The sequence below is a fragment of the Zingiber officinale genome, chromosome 5A, assembly GCF_018446385.1.
Source record: "Zingiber officinale cultivar Zhangliang chromosome 5A, Zo_v1.1, whole genome shotgun sequence".
Lineage (NCBI taxonomy): Eukaryota > Viridiplantae > Streptophyta > Magnoliopsida > Zingiberales > Zingiberaceae > Zingiber > Zingiber officinale.
In genome coordinates, this window is record NC_055994.1 from 21,455,547 (window position 1) to 21,475,078 (window position 19,532).

Below are 19,532 nucleotides of genomic sequence, written 5' to 3' on the forward strand. Positions count from 1 at the left end.
AAAACAAAGGAAAAAAGAAGATAAACGATCATTTTTACTCTTTCCATGATTTTATTGTTTGTACAACTTTTTCTTCATTAATTTATTTAAGTCATAAGACTCTAAAAAGTAAAGTATTAATCATGAACGCTAATTTTCTCCTTTGAATCTCTTTTAATTAAATTAGAAAAGTTTATTCTACAATTGAAATTTTAGTTTCATCAATATATAAACTTACAACGTAAATTACCTACTTATCTATATTTTTTCTTATTGTTAATATTCAATATTGATTTTTAATATTGTATTGGAGTTAATATTTTATGATTTTTCTTACAGATTTGAAAGAGTTAAAATAAATCATCCCAATTTTAATCATCATAGAATAGATTATATCAATTGCTTCAAGCATAAACCAGACTTTATTGTTTTCAACTATTATTTTCACTACTTGTGTTTGTTGTTTCATTGTTAGCTTTGTTGCTGGTTTTGTGTGTTTTATTTTTACACTTGAAATTTGTAGTACAAACATTTTTTCAAAGAAATATCAATCTTGAAGCCAGAAAAGAAACAAAAGAAAAAGAGTGAAACAGATTATTAAAACTTACAAAGATGTTCTTTGTAAGTTTTTTAAAGTTAGCTTCTCAATTGAATATTCAATTGATGAATTACCAGAAGAAAGTCAAGAAAAAGTAAATGATCATACAACAAATGAACATCAATCGAGTAATTAAGAAGAACTAAATGATAATGCAATTAATGAACAGAAAGAATTGAGAGAAAATGATGATCCTAATCATGCAACGAATAAGCAGGAAGAATTGAGAGAAGATAATGATTTGAATATAAATGACTTAACAATTTTATATGTCGAAAATGAAGTGTTAGAAAAATTTAATTTTGAAAACTTTATTGATGATTTTGCTTCTCAAAATACTAGAAGATATAGATTTTTTCAATGATTATTTCATACTGATTTTTTTTATTTGTAAGTATTACATTTTTTGGAGAAACGCAGGAAACATATTTTGCACGATGTTGTACTTTTGAAGAATCTTGAGAAATATATTTTGTATGAAATTTATCATATTTTAAATAAAATATATTAATTTTAAATTTTTCTATTAAATTATATTCAAATTGTACGTTAGTATAATTTTTTTGGGTCCATTTTTCCTTTTCGCCCAAGGACCCCGAAAAATTAGGACCGACCCTGATATAAATACTCGTACTCAACTATATGATTTAATCGGATTTCAATAATCCTCCATCGTATTCAAAGAAATTACCCTCCTTCATCCTGTCACCTTTTTGATTGATCTACATAAACAAACTAAATGACACTTGCCAATAGACTTACAGGTTTACCCAGCCACATATTTATAGATTATATGTAAGTATTAAGAATATTTATGATTAATTATTTTCTTTAACTAATATTTGCTATTAATGGCTAGGATGGCTGTGCTTCGATCGGCTACCGACAAGCCGTTATTATTTTTTAAATACGCTTGGGAAAAATGCAGCTCTAAGAAAGATGATGTCATCAGGGATGTCATCAGTTAGAAAATGAACGATTCACATGATGCTGTTATCATTTAGCTTCAGCAAATTGCCGCCGGCTGCCAAGGTATTTAAAGAATTAAAAAACTCATCAACTATGAAATTAGCGTAGAAGAAAGATTATGATCGAAGTGGTAAAGAAGCCAAAGATCTATCACGTTTTGGATTTCATGATATTGAATATTAAATGAATCTTCAAATTAAATTTATTCCTGTAAAACAGATAAATTTTTAAATTTAGTTATATTATACTCGTATTGATATTAACTACTATATACATTAAGATAGCATTTGGTTCTCTATTAGAAATCGAAATGGAAATGAGTATATTGTGGAATATATAGAAATGAATATGAGCTTGGGTATCATCATTTTAAAAATAATATTTGGTTAGTTGAATATTTTCAATTAGAATGAATTTAAATTTTCTTTTTTACTCTTAAAGGAAAATAAGAGAAAAAAATTAGATGAGAGAAAGTTGAATATGAGAGAGAAAGTGTGATGGGAAAAAATGAAGAGAGAAAAAATATACTCAGAGAAAATGAGAGGGAACGTGATAAGAGAAATTGAGAAGAGAAAAAATATGATGAGAAAGTGTGATGAGAGAAAATGAAAGATTAAGGAGAGAGAAAATATGATGAGAGAGAAAGTGTGATGGGAAAAAATAAAGAGAGAAAAAGCGTGATAGGGAAATATGAGGAGAAAGAGTGTGATGGGAGAAAATGAATAGAAAGAAAGTGTTATCAGAGAAAATGTGGAGAGAGAGTATAATAAGAAAGATTGATGAGAGAGAAAATATCAGGATAATAAAAGTATGTTGAAAGATAAAATGTGATGATAGAACAAGGAGAGAGAAAAGGAAAGAGAGTGTGAAATGAAAGAAAAAATGAATAAATATATTAAAGATATTTCCGTCCAAAATTTATTTCTCATTCCTATTCCATTAAAATGAAAGGAATGAGGTGGATTTTATCCATACTTAACCATTTTTTATTTCATTTTAAAATTTTGATTTTATTCTCATCAACTAAATATAAAATTTATAAATAAATTCATTCTCTCATTCCTAAATTTCTAAATCAGACGACGTCTAAATGTAATATTGAGTCAAATTATAATTTATTAAGATTATTCATCACAATTAATGTTGACGAGAATCGAGATAAGACTGTGTCACGGGGAGAAGGAGAAGGTAAAGAGCAATTGTTATTATGATTAACTATATTTTGGATTTATTCGACAAGCAAGCGGAATCAGATTTTTAATTATTTGGAAATTTACAATTACTTTGGAAATAGTCTTGGCCGGCACGGATTGAAATTAAGAACAGCCTTCGCACAATATTCTGTTTTTTTTTTTCTTATTATTTTCTTCTTTTTTTTTAGAAATATGGCTGACATTTTTGAACAGTAGATAGAATCAGATATGAAAAGCCTGGCGAGACCGCGAATGGGCGAAGAGCGAATCACAGTCTGACACCTGGTTTTTGGGCCCACAGGATGATTCCAGAAGTCGACATGGTGATGGCGGCAGACAGGGGCATCGATCAGTCACTCAGTGTCCCGTGGGACGGTTCGTTCACGTCCCGTCTTCGGTCGCCAACCTTATCCACGCCACCAATTCCATTCTTAATTTATTATTCACAACGTTTTTTTTATGCTTTTGTTTTTGGAAACCTTTTTCCACTCTTCGTTGTTCTCGAATGGGAACCTTTTGCTCGAACAAAAGGTTTAACCTGGCCAGTCTCGTCCCTCGCGCGTCCCCCCCGCGGCCGCCTCCGCCGCGTACACATTCGGTCGAACGCCTCGCGCCTATAAATAATCCCCGCACTCTGCTACTCCACCAGACCTACCCCTGATCGTGCTCATGGACGTCGACGACTGCTCCTCCTCCTCTTCTTCTTTTTCCTCCTCCTCCTCCTCCTCCTCCTCCTCCTCCATTCGGCTGCCTTTCACGCCTTCGCCGAAGCGAAAGTCCGGGCGGAAGAAGTTCCGGGAGACGCGCCACCCGGTGTACCACGGCGTGCGGTCGCGCGGAGGCGGCCGGAAGTGGGTGTCGGAGGCGCGGGAGCCGGGGAAGAAGAGACGAATCTGGCTCGGCACCTTCCCCAGGCCGGAAATGGCCGCCCGGGCCCACGACGTCGCCGCCATTGCCCTCCGCGGCGCCGCCTCCGCCCACCTCAACTTCCCCGATTCCGCCGAGGCGCTGCCCCGGGCGCGCTCCGCCGCCCCCGAGGACGTCCGCCGCGCAGCCGTCGAGGCTGCCAACATGATGGTCGACCGCGCTCCGGCATCGTTGCCGGGAGCGACGTGGACAGCGGCTCGGCCGGAGGTGTTCGTGGACGAAGAGGCGGTGTTCAATCTCCCGGGGTTGATGGAGGACATGGCCAGGGGGCTTCTGGTGACGCCGCCGGCAATGCACAGGGCGATTGATTGGGAGACTCTCGAACCGGAGGAGGACGGTTACATGGCCGGCGACGGCATCTCCCTTTGGACCGTTGATTAGTTAAATTGTTGAGTTGGAAGTATGGATGAGTAAATGATAAAGAAGAATTAAACGAAAAAGATAATCCTTAATTTTTTGTTTAGATGAAGAAAAAAACTAAAACAACACCATCTTTGTAGATCTCATTAAAGTCCTAAAGCATGAATTGCAACATGCAAGAGTTAAAATGTTTTTTTTCCTATTTACTTATTTAACAATCGAACCTGACTTTACGCCAGAGGTGACGACTAGATCTGATTTACTTTCTATTTAAATTAAGTTTTTAATCTATTTATCTTAAATTATGTAGAATTCTTAGAAACTAATTAATTTTTAAAGCTACTTGTTTCAAGTTTTTAATATGAGAATATCCTAGTTTCATATTTAAGTTAATTTTATAATATATTTATTTTAAATTATTTGACGTGAGACCAATACACGTTTAACTTATTAAATTTATTAATCTTATTTAAGATTCTTAATTAATCCATGGTCTTTCATTTAATATTGAATTTATAAAAATTATCAATAATTTATATGATAAAAATTATTTAAATGGTATGAAAAAAAGAATATAATTTATTTAACGATAAAATTATATATATAATAAAAGTTATCATTCAACGAGTCTCTAACCATTTATTTTTTAATAAATTTATAATATATATATATATATTTTAATGGCCTTTGTGATTCGCTTGATAGTCATAGCTAGCTGTAATGATTCATAAGCTAATCCTTGTTGCGATCTTGGCCTGTCGTGAGCACACACTTTTACTTAGCATATTTTTAAAACCCATCTTCAAAATATTCTTGTATATACATTATTACCTTAGAAAATATTTTTGAATGCATTATGATCTTAAAAGTATTCTTGAAAATATATTTTTGTATTAAAAATATTTTTAATGCATTTATGACTTGAATTTTCTTTTGAAAATTGCATTTTTGTCTTGAGAATAATTTTGACTTTATAGTATCGCTTCACGAAATATTTTGGAAAATATATTTTTATCTTAAACATATTTTTCAAAATGCATTTTTAACTTAAAATATATTTTTTAAAATACATTATGATTTTTTTTTTTGAAAAAAATGCATTATGATCCTAAAGTTTTTATGATCTTACAAATATTTTTTAAGAAATGCATTTTTTTATCATGATAAAACTCTTGAAAAATTCTTGTTCGTCTCAAAATTTTGCTTTGAAAAGTACGAAATGACACCAATTTGTTTTAGTGTCAGAGGGAGAGAAATAGGATTAAAACTTACGTGCTAAATTTTTTTAACATTTTTAAAAAATCTTAGGAATATTAATTTAGGGGAAGAGTTTAATTTACTGGAAAATATTTTAAGAAAAAGAAAAATTATAATTATTTAACTTAACTTTGAATTAGATTGTCAAACGTCAAAAAAGAAAATATTATTAATACAAGGAGTACTAGAATCATGTTTATATTTTGATATCGTCAAAGATTCAAAATAAGTCCTGTTGTAATCTAATGAATAGATCAAATGTGTAGATTGATATATCTGAAAAGTCTTAGTAGATAAGTTAAACAGAATAGTACTAGGCAATGAAATTCTTGATAGATCAAGGACATAAAATCGTAACATCCCTCCTATGAGTGTAAATGAGTCAAGTCGCTCATGAGCTATTTGAATCTCGATTAAATAAAAGTTCGTTTGAGCTCGTTTAATGAGGCTCATTAAGATAAACAAACTAAGCTTAAACTTCACAATATTCTGCTCGTTAGCATGTGAACATGTTCGTTAATCTCACAAATTAATTTTTAAATAAAAATAATAATAATTTTGATATTGAATTTATAGATTTTACACTTTACTTATAATAAACATAGAAAAATATATTAAATTTATTTATTAGAATAAAATTATAAATTTTAACAAGAATATTATAATTTTTTAAAAATATATAATTTGATTTTTAATAAATATTTAAATTTATAATTTATATTTATTAAATTGGTTTAGGCTCGATAAAAATTCGAATAAACTCGTGAGCCATGAATATATTTGTTAAATAAAGCTCGAGCTCGGTTCGATTATAAATGATCGAAACTCAAATATCCAAAAATTCAACTTGACTTGACTCGATTATATCCCTAATTCCTCCGGAACGAACCCATACTCTTTGAAAAGAATAAATTATGAAAATATTTGTCCAAATCTCCTACCTCAAAAAAAAAAAAAAAAAAAAAAAAAAAAAATCTGTCATTCAGCGAAATAAATTAAATTAATCTTGGTCAGCATCGATAAAAATAAAGAAGGTACACGTGGCGTCCTGGCGCACAATATTCTCATTTTCTATGATTTCCCTGGTTTTGGTCCCCAGCTGTGGCGGCGGCAGCGGTGATGCCATCGATCAGTCACACAGCGTCCCTTGGGACCGTTCGAGTGTCACTGTCCTTATCAAGGACGCCGAAATGTCATTCTTAATTTATTCAAAACGTTTTTTTGGATACCTTTTACCATTTTCAACTTTCTACTTTCTCCGCTGTTCCTGCTCCTTGCTCCGCTCCATCTTCCGTCGTTCTGACCTGGTCTCGTCCCTCGCGCGTCGCCCCCGCGGCCGACTCCGACGCATACAAATGTCTCGTACACATTCTGTGGAACGCCTCGCGCCCATATATATATATATCTAATCCCCGGCCGCACTCTTCTCCTCGATCCGACCAGACCAGAGCTACTCCCGTTCGTGCTCAATTCATGGACGTCAATGACTGCTCTTCCTCCTCCTCTTCTTCTTTTTCCTCCTCTTCTTCTTTATCCTCCTCCTCGCGGCTGCCTTTCATGCCTTCGCCGAAGCGAAAGGCCGGGCGGAAGAAGTTTCGGGAGACGCGCCACCCGGTGTACCACGGCGTGCGGTCGCGCGGAGGAGGCCGGAAGTGGGTGTCGGAGGTGCGGGAGCCAGGGAAGAAGAGCCGAATCTGGCTCGGCACCTTCCCCACCCCGGAGATGGCCGCCCGGGCCCACGACGTCGCCGCCATCGCCCTCCGCGGCGCCGCCTCCGCCCACCTCAACTTCCCTGATTCCGCCGAGGCGCTGCCCCGGGCGCGCTCCGCCGCCCCCGAGGAAGTCCGCCGCGCAGCCGTCGAGGCTGCCAAGATGACGGCAGAAGTCGACGTGGTCGACCGCGCTCCGGCATCGTCGTCGGTATCGGCGCGGGCAGCGGCTCCGCCGGAGGTGTTCTTGGACGAAGAGGCGGTGTTCAATCTCCCGGGGTTGCTGGAGGACATGGCCAGGGGGCTTCTGGTGACTCCGCCGGCGATGCACAGGGCTATTGATTGGGAGACTGTCGGGCTGGAGGAGGATGGTTACATGGCCGGCGAAGGCATCTCCCTCTGGAGCGTGGATTAGTTAAATTGTTGGGTTGAAAGTGTGGATTAGTAAATTACAAAGAAGAGTTAACCAGTTGGATAAATTTTAAGGGTGAAGAAACGATATCCTTAACTTTTATTTAGAGTATGAAAAATTAAAATAACATCCCCTTTTATATCTCATTAAAGTCCTTAATTGCAAGAGTAAAAATTGCTTCTTTTCCCCCTTTCTATTTACTTGTTTAAAAATATAATTAAAAGATAAATTATAAAATTGTTGGTAGATCAATTTTAACATATTTATTTATGCATTCAATTTGACAAGAACACTACACCCAGTTTAAGAAAAAAAATTCATATATTTAAGAATTTCTTTAAATATTTAACTTTAAGTCCATTGTTCATCCAATACATTCTAAATCCTTAAATTAAATTCCATGATAAACACGAGCATTATATATATAATTTCTATTATCAACCGATTAGTCTAAATCCTTAAATTAAATTCCATGATAAACTCGAGCATTATATATATAACTTCTATTATCAATCGATTAATCTTTGATACTATAATGAAAAGGGCCCCACAGAAGATGGTCAAAATAGGAAAGAACGACAGATGTGGAGATTAAAGTAAAAATAGTCAAAGTGCAGGTCCCTCGGCCGAGCATAGTGGGTCGAATAGGATACACGGTTGGTCAAACATAGTTGTTTGAACCGCTGGCTGCGAGGAGCCTGTGACTGTGAATCATGCCCCTCATCCTGGTTGGACACCATGGCCGGTCGGATGAAGGCAGCCCTCCGACAACAGAAAGGTTGTGGCACTGACAACAAAACATGTCCAGCAGTCAGACTGTCTTTTAGAAGCTTCCAGTCTGTCATATTAGGGATTTGTGTGCTCGCTTAAGGAAAGTTGCTAGAGATACTTTTTGACTTGTCTTTTCCTATGACGCTTGAGAAAACATGCATACACTTTGAAATGCATGCATAAACACTATAATAACACTATGAAAAGGGGGGGGGGGGGTTCCCATCTACAAGCGGGGGTATGCTCAACTTTGTTATTCGACATGTTGTTTGCTACAACATTCTTACTATTCTCCACAACACCGGGAACTGACTTGAGCCTCGGAGGGGCAACGCTGGGAACCCCTTCTCGACTCAGCACTGATGCCTTTTGTGTTGCAGGACCGTACGAAGTTGTCGTTTAGTCAACCCCACAATCACGTCCTTAGCTTGCCATCTTCTCCGCTTTCGGACAGAATCATATTTGACGTCGTTTGTGGGAACTCTACTTGAATTTGAAACGTGAAGATATAGGATACTGGACGACTTACCACGATAATGCTAACATAAGAAGACTTGGAGATGTTGATATAAGCCCGAGCTGCGAAAATAGTGGAGCAACAGCAGACAACAGTCAATTGCCAAGTGAACGACGCCACGACGTCGATGACAGGACAACAAGTTAATCCCAGAGCCCGAGTTGAAACGCTGCCATTCGCAAGCCAAACAATAGGACAACCAGCACCTTCTGAGATGCTCAAAACACGCCAGTCCCCTACTACCACCCATTACTCCGCACACCCTCGGAAGAGCAAGATCGAGCAGAAAAGACACAAGGGTACTATTTAGATGGCGCACCCGTCCGGGATGGGCGGAAAGGCAAAGCACTCCGACTCGACGACTCTCCCAAGTGAATCAATAGGCAGTTCTCTCAAGAGATCTTGGACGATCAACTGCCACCTCACTACAAACTATAGGATCGAAAAACGCTAGAGGGGGAGGGGTGAATAGCGCTCGTGGCTAATTCATTTATTTCGAAAAACTTTAATTAAATACGCAACGGAAAAGTAAAGACACGGAAGCAATGCTAACACTTTTGGTTACTTTGTTTGGAGCATGTGTTAACTCCTACTCCAAGGTCCACGATCGTTGATCGCTTTTGGTCGGCAATCACTATAAGCTCCGGAAAATTACAACTTTAAATTACAATATTAATGCACTAATTAAAAGTATACCGACAAATAAGGAAGAAGAAATGAAGGCTTTCAGTTGTCAGTGTCGAGTTACGATTTTGTCGGATTGTCCTTTGAGCAGCACACGGAAGAAGGATTGCAAGTTTTTGTTGTCTCTTGGCATCTACTCGGACCAGCCTTATATAGGCTGTTGAAGGTGCCTTCAACCTCCATAGAAGGCGTCTCCAGCTCGCCGAATCCGCAACATCAATAAACTCCTGTGTCTTTGCTGCTTATCCGCCCCAAGGCGCCTTCAAGTTCCATAGAAGGCGCCTTCCATCAGCTATCCAAGGCGCCTTCAAGCCCCTTCGAAAGCTCCTTTAGCCTTTCTTCCTGCGCAGAAAGGTCACGAGGAACCTGTGACTGTGGTAAGAGCTAAGGCTTAAATCACCCCCTCATCCTAGCCGGACGCCATGACCGGTCGGATGAAGGCAACCCTCCAACAACAGAAAGGTCGAATCAAGGAAGATAGCTCTATTCAGTATGACTGAAAGGGGATGTACTGGCCGAGCGGCCTCTGGTCGGCATTCGGTCGGCCTATAGTGGGACCCAACTGCGCATCTCATCATATCCTTTGGAAGCATGTGCCACTGACAACGAAGCATGTCCAGCAACTAGATTGTCCTTTGGAAGCTTCCAGTATGCCACATCAAGGATTTATGTACTCGCTTAAGGAGAGGCTCTAGAGATAGCTTTTGACTTGTCTTTTCCTAGGATGCTTGGGAAAACATGCATATGCTTTGAAATACGTGCATAAACACTATAGTAATACTATAAAAGGGGGTTTCCATTACAAAGGGAGCATGCTCAACTTTGCTATTCGACACGTTTTTTGCTACAACATTCTTACTATTCTCCATAACGTCAGAAACTAACTTAAGAGTTAGAGGGCCAATGCTAGGAACCCCTTCTCTGCTCCACACTGACGACTTTTATATTGTAGGATTGCACAGAGTCACCATTTAGTCAACCCCACAGTCACGCCCTCATCTTCTCCGCTTTCAAACAATATCAGTCTTGATAGATTATAATTTCTGGCTCTATCACTATATCGCAGTGTTGTTGCAAGGTCACCATGAGATTGGAGCCTCCTCAAGGTGTCACCATGCAAGGTCTTTCCGAACACCACATAGTGAGGAGGCTACAATAGCCTCCGCAATAGCTATGAGGAGGTCCTTGGCCATCATTGTTGCAAAAAAGTGATTACGTTCACCTCAATCGTCCTTCACAATTTGTTCCAAGGTTATGTGAAGGGAGGTAAATTACATGGTCTACTTATAACTGACCATTAAGTGATTAAGGGGTGTGAAGAGTGTAAGTATCTTGTGATAATTTTGATGTGATCAACCAAGTCAAGTTAGGTCTTGTTGTGTCGATCCTTGTGTCTAAGTGTGTATAAACTTAGGAGCATAAGAAGTTGAGCAAAAGACACAGCTAGCGAGAATGATGTCATGGAAAAGAGTCGACAGACTCGGTGCGTCTGAGAGACGAGGTGTTGCGGAAGAGTAAGTGGACGAGATGGAAGCACACGGTATTTCTGGGAGACGAGAAGCCAGAGCAGAAGATTACTCGAGAAGAAGGACAGAAGATGGGTTCGAGTGAACCCAATTTTCGATGGTCGAGATCACCCAAGTGACTAGAAAAGGCATCAGACCAGTTAACACAAGGATGACTGATCCGGGCGCCCGGACCAGTTGGTCAGGGCGTCCGGACCACCAGGATGCCCAAAGGGCGCATTGATGCTGCAAATCAACTTTGGGTCCATGTTAGTAATGCTCTGGGCGCCTGGAGATGGTCCAGGCCCTGAGAGATGGATAAAACTTTATCACTTGGCATTTGCATAGCTGTTATATGGAGATAGAGTTTTGTCACATTGGGGGCACCCCGGTGAGGGTCCGAGCTATTGGTTACTGCTCGGAATTCCGTTCTACTTCCCCTGTATAAAAATTTGTATAAGCACAGAACTTTCCTAACAACCTATGTGTTCCTCATGAGTTACACTTAAATTGGAAACAAAACTTAACATTTTTTACTTCAAGTTCAACTCATGTGTTCTTCAGTAGTTAAAACTTGGATTGCAAACGATACTTAACATTATTAATCCAAGTTCATCCCATGTTACAGAAGTTGATTAAATATCTATTTCAAAGATTGACTTTCATGTTAAACATGGCGAGACACTTGACCTTCTTGGGTATGAGATCATCCACCACTTCCTAAACAAATCCTTTCAAAGAAATTGGATATTTAAACTTCTTACAGTAACCCTAGGTTTAACTACAAAGACCTCAATAGAAGCATAAGATCAAAATACTAAATCGAAACACAAAAAATGAAACATAAAATCGCTAGCCTCTTGTGTTGGTATTTCAGGATCCATACAAATAACACAAACTAATTAATTTGAAGCGAAAACAATTAATTAGTTATACCTTTCTTTGTAAACAAAGACCTCTTGATCTTCTGTTGTATTCCTCTCCTCCTCTTGGACGTCGTGTGGACGACGATCTACCAAGATGAAATCCACCCGAACTACTTCTTCTCCTCCAAGAAATTCGGCCACCAAGAAAAGTCAAAATAGGAAACTTCCTTCTCTTCTTCTTCCTCTCCAAGCAACCGACCACAAGAAGGTGCCACTTGATGTGCCGCTGGCCCTAAGGAAGCAAAAGGAAAAAAGAAGGAAAGGAAAAAGAGAGAGTGCAAACCACCAAGGAATAGAATAGGAAGAAGAGGAGCCGACCCTTATGGAGCAAGAGAATTAAGAGATGTGTGTATCCCATAAGGCACCCTCTATCTCTCTTTTATAATCCTTTGTCATGACATAAAAGGAAATTTTAATAACAATTAAAATCTCTCTTTTTTAAATTTCCTATTATGGTGGTTACAAAAGGAACGTTTTAAAAATTAATCTCTCTTTTAAACATTGTAGATGACTACAAAAAAGGAAAGATTAAAATTAAAATTTTTCTTTTAAACCATGGTTATAAAAAAGAAAAGTTTAATCAAAATTAAAATCTCTCTTTTAAACACTACAAATAAGGAAAGATTTTAATAAAATTAAAATCTCTCTTTTAATCCTTTGTAGATAGCTATAAAAGGAAAGATTTTAAAATTAAAAACTTTCTTTTAAAACCATGTTGATGGTTTCAAAAAAGGAAAGATTTTATCAAAATTTTATTTTAAATAAAATCTCCTTTTCTATCGTGCTATGGTCGACCCCTTGCTTGGTGCCCAAGCAAGGCTTGGCCGACCACTACTTGTGCTCCAAGCTAATACTTGGCTGACCCCCTTGCACCAAACAAGGATGTGTCCGACCCATTACTTGGGTAAGAAGTGGACTTTGTGGATACAAAACTTTATAGAGGCTACAATAGGGACCGAGAAAAGGAATTGATTTTGGTCTCCCGATGAGCTTGAGCTTCCTGTGTTCGACCCGAACACCCAACTCAAGTTCATCAATAATAACTCATACCATTAAAGAGTTATTATTGAACTACCGCACCAATCCCAAATTACATTATGAGCTCCTTCTTATTATGAGTGTGTTAATCTCCCCGTGTTTAAGATATTGAATGTCCATTAATTAAATAAGTTACTGACAACTTACTTAATTAATATCTAGCTCCAAAAGTAGTACCACTCAACTTTATCGTAATGCTGGACTAGGTCCACCTGCAATGTTTACATGACAATCCTTATGAGCTCCTCAAGGAGACATCATCAACCTAGATTACTAGGACACAGTTTCATTCTATAATCAACAACACACCATATAAATAATATCATTTTTCAACTTATCGTGCCTATTGATTTAACAAACTAAATCACACCCTTTGATAAATTTAAGAAATAAATACTAAGTATACGTGCTTGTTATTATATCGGGATTAAGAGTACGCACATCCATAATAACAGAGGTTATGTTCTTTTATGCAGTCAGTATAAAAGGAATAACCTCAAATGGTCCTGTTCAATACACACATAGTGTACTAGTATAATTTTACAGTCAAGATAAACTAGTACCAAATTATACTATAACCATTCCAATGGTTTGTCCCAATCCATCTTGGTTGTGAGCTACTATCTATAATTTATAAGGAACTGATAACATGATCTTCTGTGTGACACCACATACCATGTCATCTATAATATAAATTAAATGGATAACTACATTTAACATAAATGCAGACATTTGACCAATGCGATTCTTATTATAAAATAAATGTTCATTCAATAAATGCTCATACAAAAAGCTAGACTTTTAGTATATATCTTAACATGAGCCCCCTAATCGTGCCATGTCAGCAAACAGTTAGGTTCAACCAGTAGGATATAAATAGAGCCCTAGTCACAATGGTTTCGAAAAACACTTTCTGTATTCGAATTCTTTCACTCTATTCTTCATTTGTCTGTGTATTCAACATTCTGTTCGAGGCTTCTCCGCCTCTGTCTTGTGTCGAAGAAGGAGTTTAATTAGTTGAGCTTAATTTGCCTTGGATTATCAACCTCCCCGATTGTAAACCAAGTAAATCTTTTTGTCTCGCACTTCTTTTATGCATTTTGGTTTATTTTATTAAAGTATTTGTTATAATCAAAGCTGTAAGTTTCCAGAAGGGTATTGTTAATTTTTTCAGAACAATTCACTCCCCTCTTACTGGCCGCACAAGACCTACAATTGGTATCAGAGCCCAACTACTTTAGAAGAACTGATCGTCGACCGAAGCACAAAAGTTGATGGCCAGAACAAGTATCCACCTGCCTAAGTTTGAGGGAGACTTTACTTATTAGAAAAGAAAATAGAGGTATATTTTAAAACTGATTTTGATATCTTTCTAATTTTGAAAAATAATTTTGCAGTATCTATCGACAACGACGACAAGCTAACGAAAGAGAAAATATAGACAAATAAGAAACAAGCAAAATTTGTGGCCAATGGAAAAGTAGAATTCCATCTGCTGAGTGCGCTGTCACCACAAGAGGTCAATAGGATCGGAGTTTACAAGTCTGCAAAAGACCCCTGGAAAAATTTCCTAGAGCTTTGGAAGGATCCCCCGAAGCTAAGCTGGCAAGAAGAGATCTACTGGAACCAATTGACAAATCTTTAGCTGAAGGAAGGTGAAACGGTCCCTCAACTGCACACCAAGCTAAAGGATCTAGTCATCAAACTCACGAATCTCGGAGAAAGGTAACTAACCGAGATTTGCTGAGGTATGCACTTAATGCTTATCCAAGAACACCAGAATGGTCAACCTTAGTAGATGCATACTACATCTCTAGGGACCTAGAGATCAGTAATTTAGAAGAATTATTTTCTACCTTTAAAATTCATGAATCTAAATGTGTAGATCTAAAGGAGCCGAAACAGAGCATTACCTTAAAGGTAAAAATTGACGAACTAGATTCTAAAACATCCCTCGATGATGATGAAATGACATTTGTGGAAAGAAAATTTTAAAGAAATCTAGATCCAATAAATTCAATCAAGTGCAGGACAAAAGAAGAAAAAGAAAAGTGAGATGCTATCATTGCAATGAAGAAGGGCATCTCAAAGACAACTACCCAAAACTGAAGAACAAAGACAAGGACAAAAGACTGACCCAGAAAAAACATAAAAACCTATAGTCGATGTGGGACTAAACATCGTCATTAGAGTCGGAGATTGAAGCCTACGTCGGATTTGCGCTGATGACAAGTCACCAAGAAGATGATGAAGCAAACTCATCCGAAATGAGGATTGATAACATCGATGAAGGGAAAGCAACGTTACAAGGAAGTAGCACTACAGGGGGAGTATCAAATAACGAGATCGACAAGGTAAGTCAAGTACGATTTCTACCTCCTGACCAATTATACAAGTTTATTAAAATGCTATCTAAAAATTCTTGTCAATTAAAAAATGATAATAAAAATTATTAAAGGAAAACAAAGAGCTAAAAGGAACTTTAGCAAAATATTGTCGATTAGAAGATTTCAATAAGATAAAAATTGAAAATGAAAAATTGAAAGAACAAATAGAAAATTTGAAGAATTCTGCATATTTAAATTTTACTATTTCAAATTTTAAAAATTATCAAGGACTAAATTAAAATTTTAGATATCATAAGAGCCAAATTAAAAAATTATCATAAAAATTTATTTCTATATTGAGTTTCAAAATCATGCTCGGATTAAAATCTTTATACATGTTTTATTTTTTAAAATTTGATTTAATATTTTTTACTTAAAATTGTCTAATATTTTTAAATAAATTATTTCATATAATTTTAGTTCAAAATTAATTATATATTAATTTTTTTGAGAAATAGAATTTCATTACTTATTTGTAGAAAAAATTATAAATTTTTTTTATCGTTGTATTATTTTTTAATGATTTTTTAAAATAAAATATTATATTTTCTAATTTTAAATTATTTTGTAGAGTTATTTTTAAAAATTTTATTTTTCTATAATAAAATGTCATATTCTCTAAAAATATTTTTAAAATTTTTTGACCGCTATTGAATTATCAAAATACTAATTTTTAATATTAAAATTTTTTGAACATTCAATTTTTGAAAATTTATTTTTTTCTACAAAAAATACTTGCTATTTTACATTATCATAAAATTTTCATGATTTTTTGAACTTAGAAATTATTTTTAAGTATTTTTTAAAAAATATACTTCTTTCTATAGAAAATAATTTTTTTTACTGCTTATATTAATTTTATTTTTTTGAAAATTTTATTATTATTTTGGATATGTCTATTTAACCATTACAAAAATTTTCAAAATATTTCAATAATTTTAAAATTATTTTTTCTAAAACTAGTTTATAAATTGTAAAAATTCAGATTTTCTAAATTTAAATTTCATAATTTTCTTGAATGTTAGTCACTATTTTTGTATCCCTTAGAATTTATTTCAAATTTATTTTCAAAGAATACCCCTATTTTTAATATGATCAAAGGAGAAGAATTATTGATTAAGTGTAGGGGAGGTATATATATATATAGAGAGAGAGAGAGAGAAATGTTATGCAACGGACCATTAGTCTTACGGATTGCTATGGACTACCTCCATGTCATTTTTAAAAAATTTTTAAATATAACTTTTTATCTGGTTTGTTTCTTCGTTCTCACCGAAGCTGCTCGTCGTGCTAACCGCGCCTCCTCGCCCGGCAGCCGACCACTCGCCCGACAGCCGACCACCTATCCACCGTCGGTGACCTTCGACCGTCTAGTCCCACCCCAACTATAACCTGTAGGGAAGGTGAACCCTAGGGGGATAGATGCTACTCTCGCTGATCGCTGAACTGTATATCTCATCGAACCTTGATCGCGGTCGGAATTCAGCGTGATTGCGGTCGGAATCCAGTCACAGGCAGACTCCGACAGGTTCGTGACCGGATTGCAATCGGAATCTGGCCGAAATCCGATCGTGATCCGGCCACCACGCTAGCGACTAGCGTGTGAACTGCATATCTTGCAGAAGCTTGATCGCGACCGGAATCCGGCGCCATTACAGCCGGAATCCGGTAGCTGCTAGACCCAGGCCGGTTCTTAACTGGATTGCAACCGGAATCCAACCGAAATCCGGTCGCGATCCAGCCACCACGCTAGCGACCGTGATCGCGGCCGAATTTCGACCAGGATTTTGGCTGCTGGTAGGTGGCGGACAGCCGGAGGCAAGGAGGCGGGGCGATCAGTGGGCAGCCGACCGGCCGAAGGCAAGGCTAGCACGATTGGCACACGACAAGAGAGGAGAACGAGCATGGTCAATTTTTTTTTAAAAAAAATCAATTACTTGTTATTTTACCCCTTTTTATTTTATTTTTCCCTAACTTAACTTGGGTTGCTCATATCAAAAAGGAGAAGATTATAATTACCCCGTGGTAATTTTGATGTAATTAACCAATTCAGGTTAAGTCCTGTTGTGTCTGATCCTTATGTTTAAGTGTGTAGGAACTTAGGAGTACAAGAAATCGAGTGAAAGACGTAGCTAGCGCGAAGGATGGCATGGAAAAGAGTCGATGGGCTCGGTGTGTCCCAAGGATGAAGTACTGCAGAAGAGTACGTTGGCGGTGGATGAGAAGGGAGCGTGTGGAGTTTTCGAGAGGTGAGAAGTCGGAGTGAAAGATTATTCGAGGAGAAGGCCAGAAGATTAGTTCGGGTGACGGATGACCGAGATCACCCAAGCGACCAGAAAAGGCACTAGACCAATCAGCACAAGGCTGACTGATCTGAGCGCTCGGACCAGCTGGTCCGGGCGCACGGACAACCAGGGTACCCAAAGGGCACCTCAACGTTGTGGATCAACTTTGGGTCAACGTCAGCAACGGTCCGGGCTCCCGGAGATGGATAAAGCTTTATCACTTGGCCGTTGCATGGAGATAGAGTTTTGCCACATTGGGGGCGCTTGGAGAGGGTCCGAGTGCCCAGATCATGCTATATAAGCAAACGGTCAGATTCAATCAGCAAACTATAAATAGAGCCCTGGTCACAGTGGTTTCGAGCAACACTTTCTGTATTTGAATTCTTTTACTCTATTCTCCATTTGTCTATGCATTCAGCATTTTGTTCGAGGTTTCTCCGCCTCAACTTGTGTCAAAGAAGAAGTTTGATTAGTTGAGCTTCATTTGCCTTATATTAGTAATCTCTATGATTGTAAATCAAGTAAATCTTTTTGTCTCGTACTTTTTTTTAATGCATTTTAATTTATTTTATTAAAGTGTTTGTTGTAATCAAAGCTGTAAGTTTTGAGTAGGATACTATTAATTTTTTCAAGATAATTCATCCCTTTTTATCGATCGCATAGGACCTACAAGAGTTTTTTTTCTGGAAACATACATCCATCAAAATTCACTTAATGGTCATAGTCGAGATAATTCATTATTCTCTTTTTTGTCTACTTGTTTATTTCTATTGTCTATTTTTTTTTTCACATTCTTCTTATCTTCCCCTACAAATATGTTTTTGGTGTGGACATTTTTCTCTCCTTTAACCGTTTATTGGAATAAAAAAACCATAAATTTAGGCCAGCCATCTGATCCACACATATGTCTAACCAAACTCGCATAATAATTTTAAGTAAAATACGACAGATATATATTTAATAAAATAATAGAGAATAAAACGATATATAAATTTTAAATTAAAAATATATATGATATTTTAAATTATTTTATACACAAAGTGTCCAATTAACTTTAAAAGGAGCCATTTGAATTAAAACGGCTACAAAATAATTTTTATTTAAAATTCAAATTTAAACGCACTCTACGACTTCATTGCAGTCTAATTATATTTAAAAGTGACTAAATAGTTTAAAATAATTTATACAACAATTTTTACTATTTGTATAGCAATTTTAATTGATCAAAATTGTTATATAAAATACTAGTTTTACAAAAGTAGAACAATTTCAATCGGTTGAAATTTCTACATAAATATATATACTTAAAATTTAAATATATGAAATGCATTCTAAAAAGTGATCAAACAATTCAAAATAACAATGTAATAACTTTGACCATTTGTATATCGATTCAAATTATATTGGTCAAAATTATTACATAAAAAGACTAGTTTTAATCAAAATATCAAGTACATGAATGATCAAAACTATTACACAATAATTTTAGAATTATTTGATCATTAAAAAGTATAATTAAACTTAAAAGTGCATCTATGTATTTAAATTTTTAATATAAAAATAATTATATAATAATTTTGAACTAAAAGTATTATGTAATTATTATTGAGTCGTTTGATTTTTAAAAAATATAAATGAACTTGAGCGACAATAATTTTGATAAAAACATATTGCACGATTTTTTGATAAAATTTTAAATTTATATATATTTTAAAAAATTATATTTAATATTTTTTAATTTAGGTCTACTCTTGTTCGTTCTGTACGCTAATTAAGAGGAATCTGCCACGGTCAGTAAAAAAATGTCGGTGGATCGATCCGTTCAATATCTAGATTATATATATAAAAAAAATAATAATAATAATTGAGAGGAAGCTGAAAGATTCCCTCGAGTAGTCGCCGGACGACGGTCGGCGTTGTCTTCAGGCGAACAGCAGCGATCAGTCGCTCTCGTCAGCTACGGAACAAGGTGGCCGACGGCCGCGCTGAGAAAGTGGCAGCGGCGCCGACTCCTT

General features: G+C 36.4%; 2 protein-coding genes across 2 annotated transcripts; both read left to right on the forward strand.

The window, feature by feature from the left end:
- Positions 1 to 3,374: 3,374 nt before the first annotated feature.
- On the forward strand, positions 3,375 to 4,257 carry LOC121982677 (dehydration-responsive element-binding protein 1F-like). The gene has a single exon (XM_042535795.1). It carries the CDS (start codon positions 3,409 to 3,411, stop codon positions 4,045 to 4,047), a length of 639 nt encoding a protein of 212 aa, XP_042391729.1. The 5' UTR covers positions 3,375 to 3,408; the 3' UTR covers positions 4,048 to 4,257.
- A 2,419-nt stretch (positions 4,258 to 6,676) lies between these two features.
- Positions 6,677 to 7,540, forward strand: LOC121982678 (dehydration-responsive element-binding protein 1F-like). Its single transcript, XM_042535796.1, has one exon. The coding sequence runs from the start codon at positions 6,757 to 6,759 to the stop codon at positions 7,405 to 7,407; it is 651 nt and encodes a 216-aa protein (XP_042391730.1). The 5' UTR covers positions 6,677 to 6,756; the 3' UTR covers positions 7,408 to 7,540.
- The last annotated feature ends 11,992 nt before the right edge of the window (positions 7,541 to 19,532 follow it).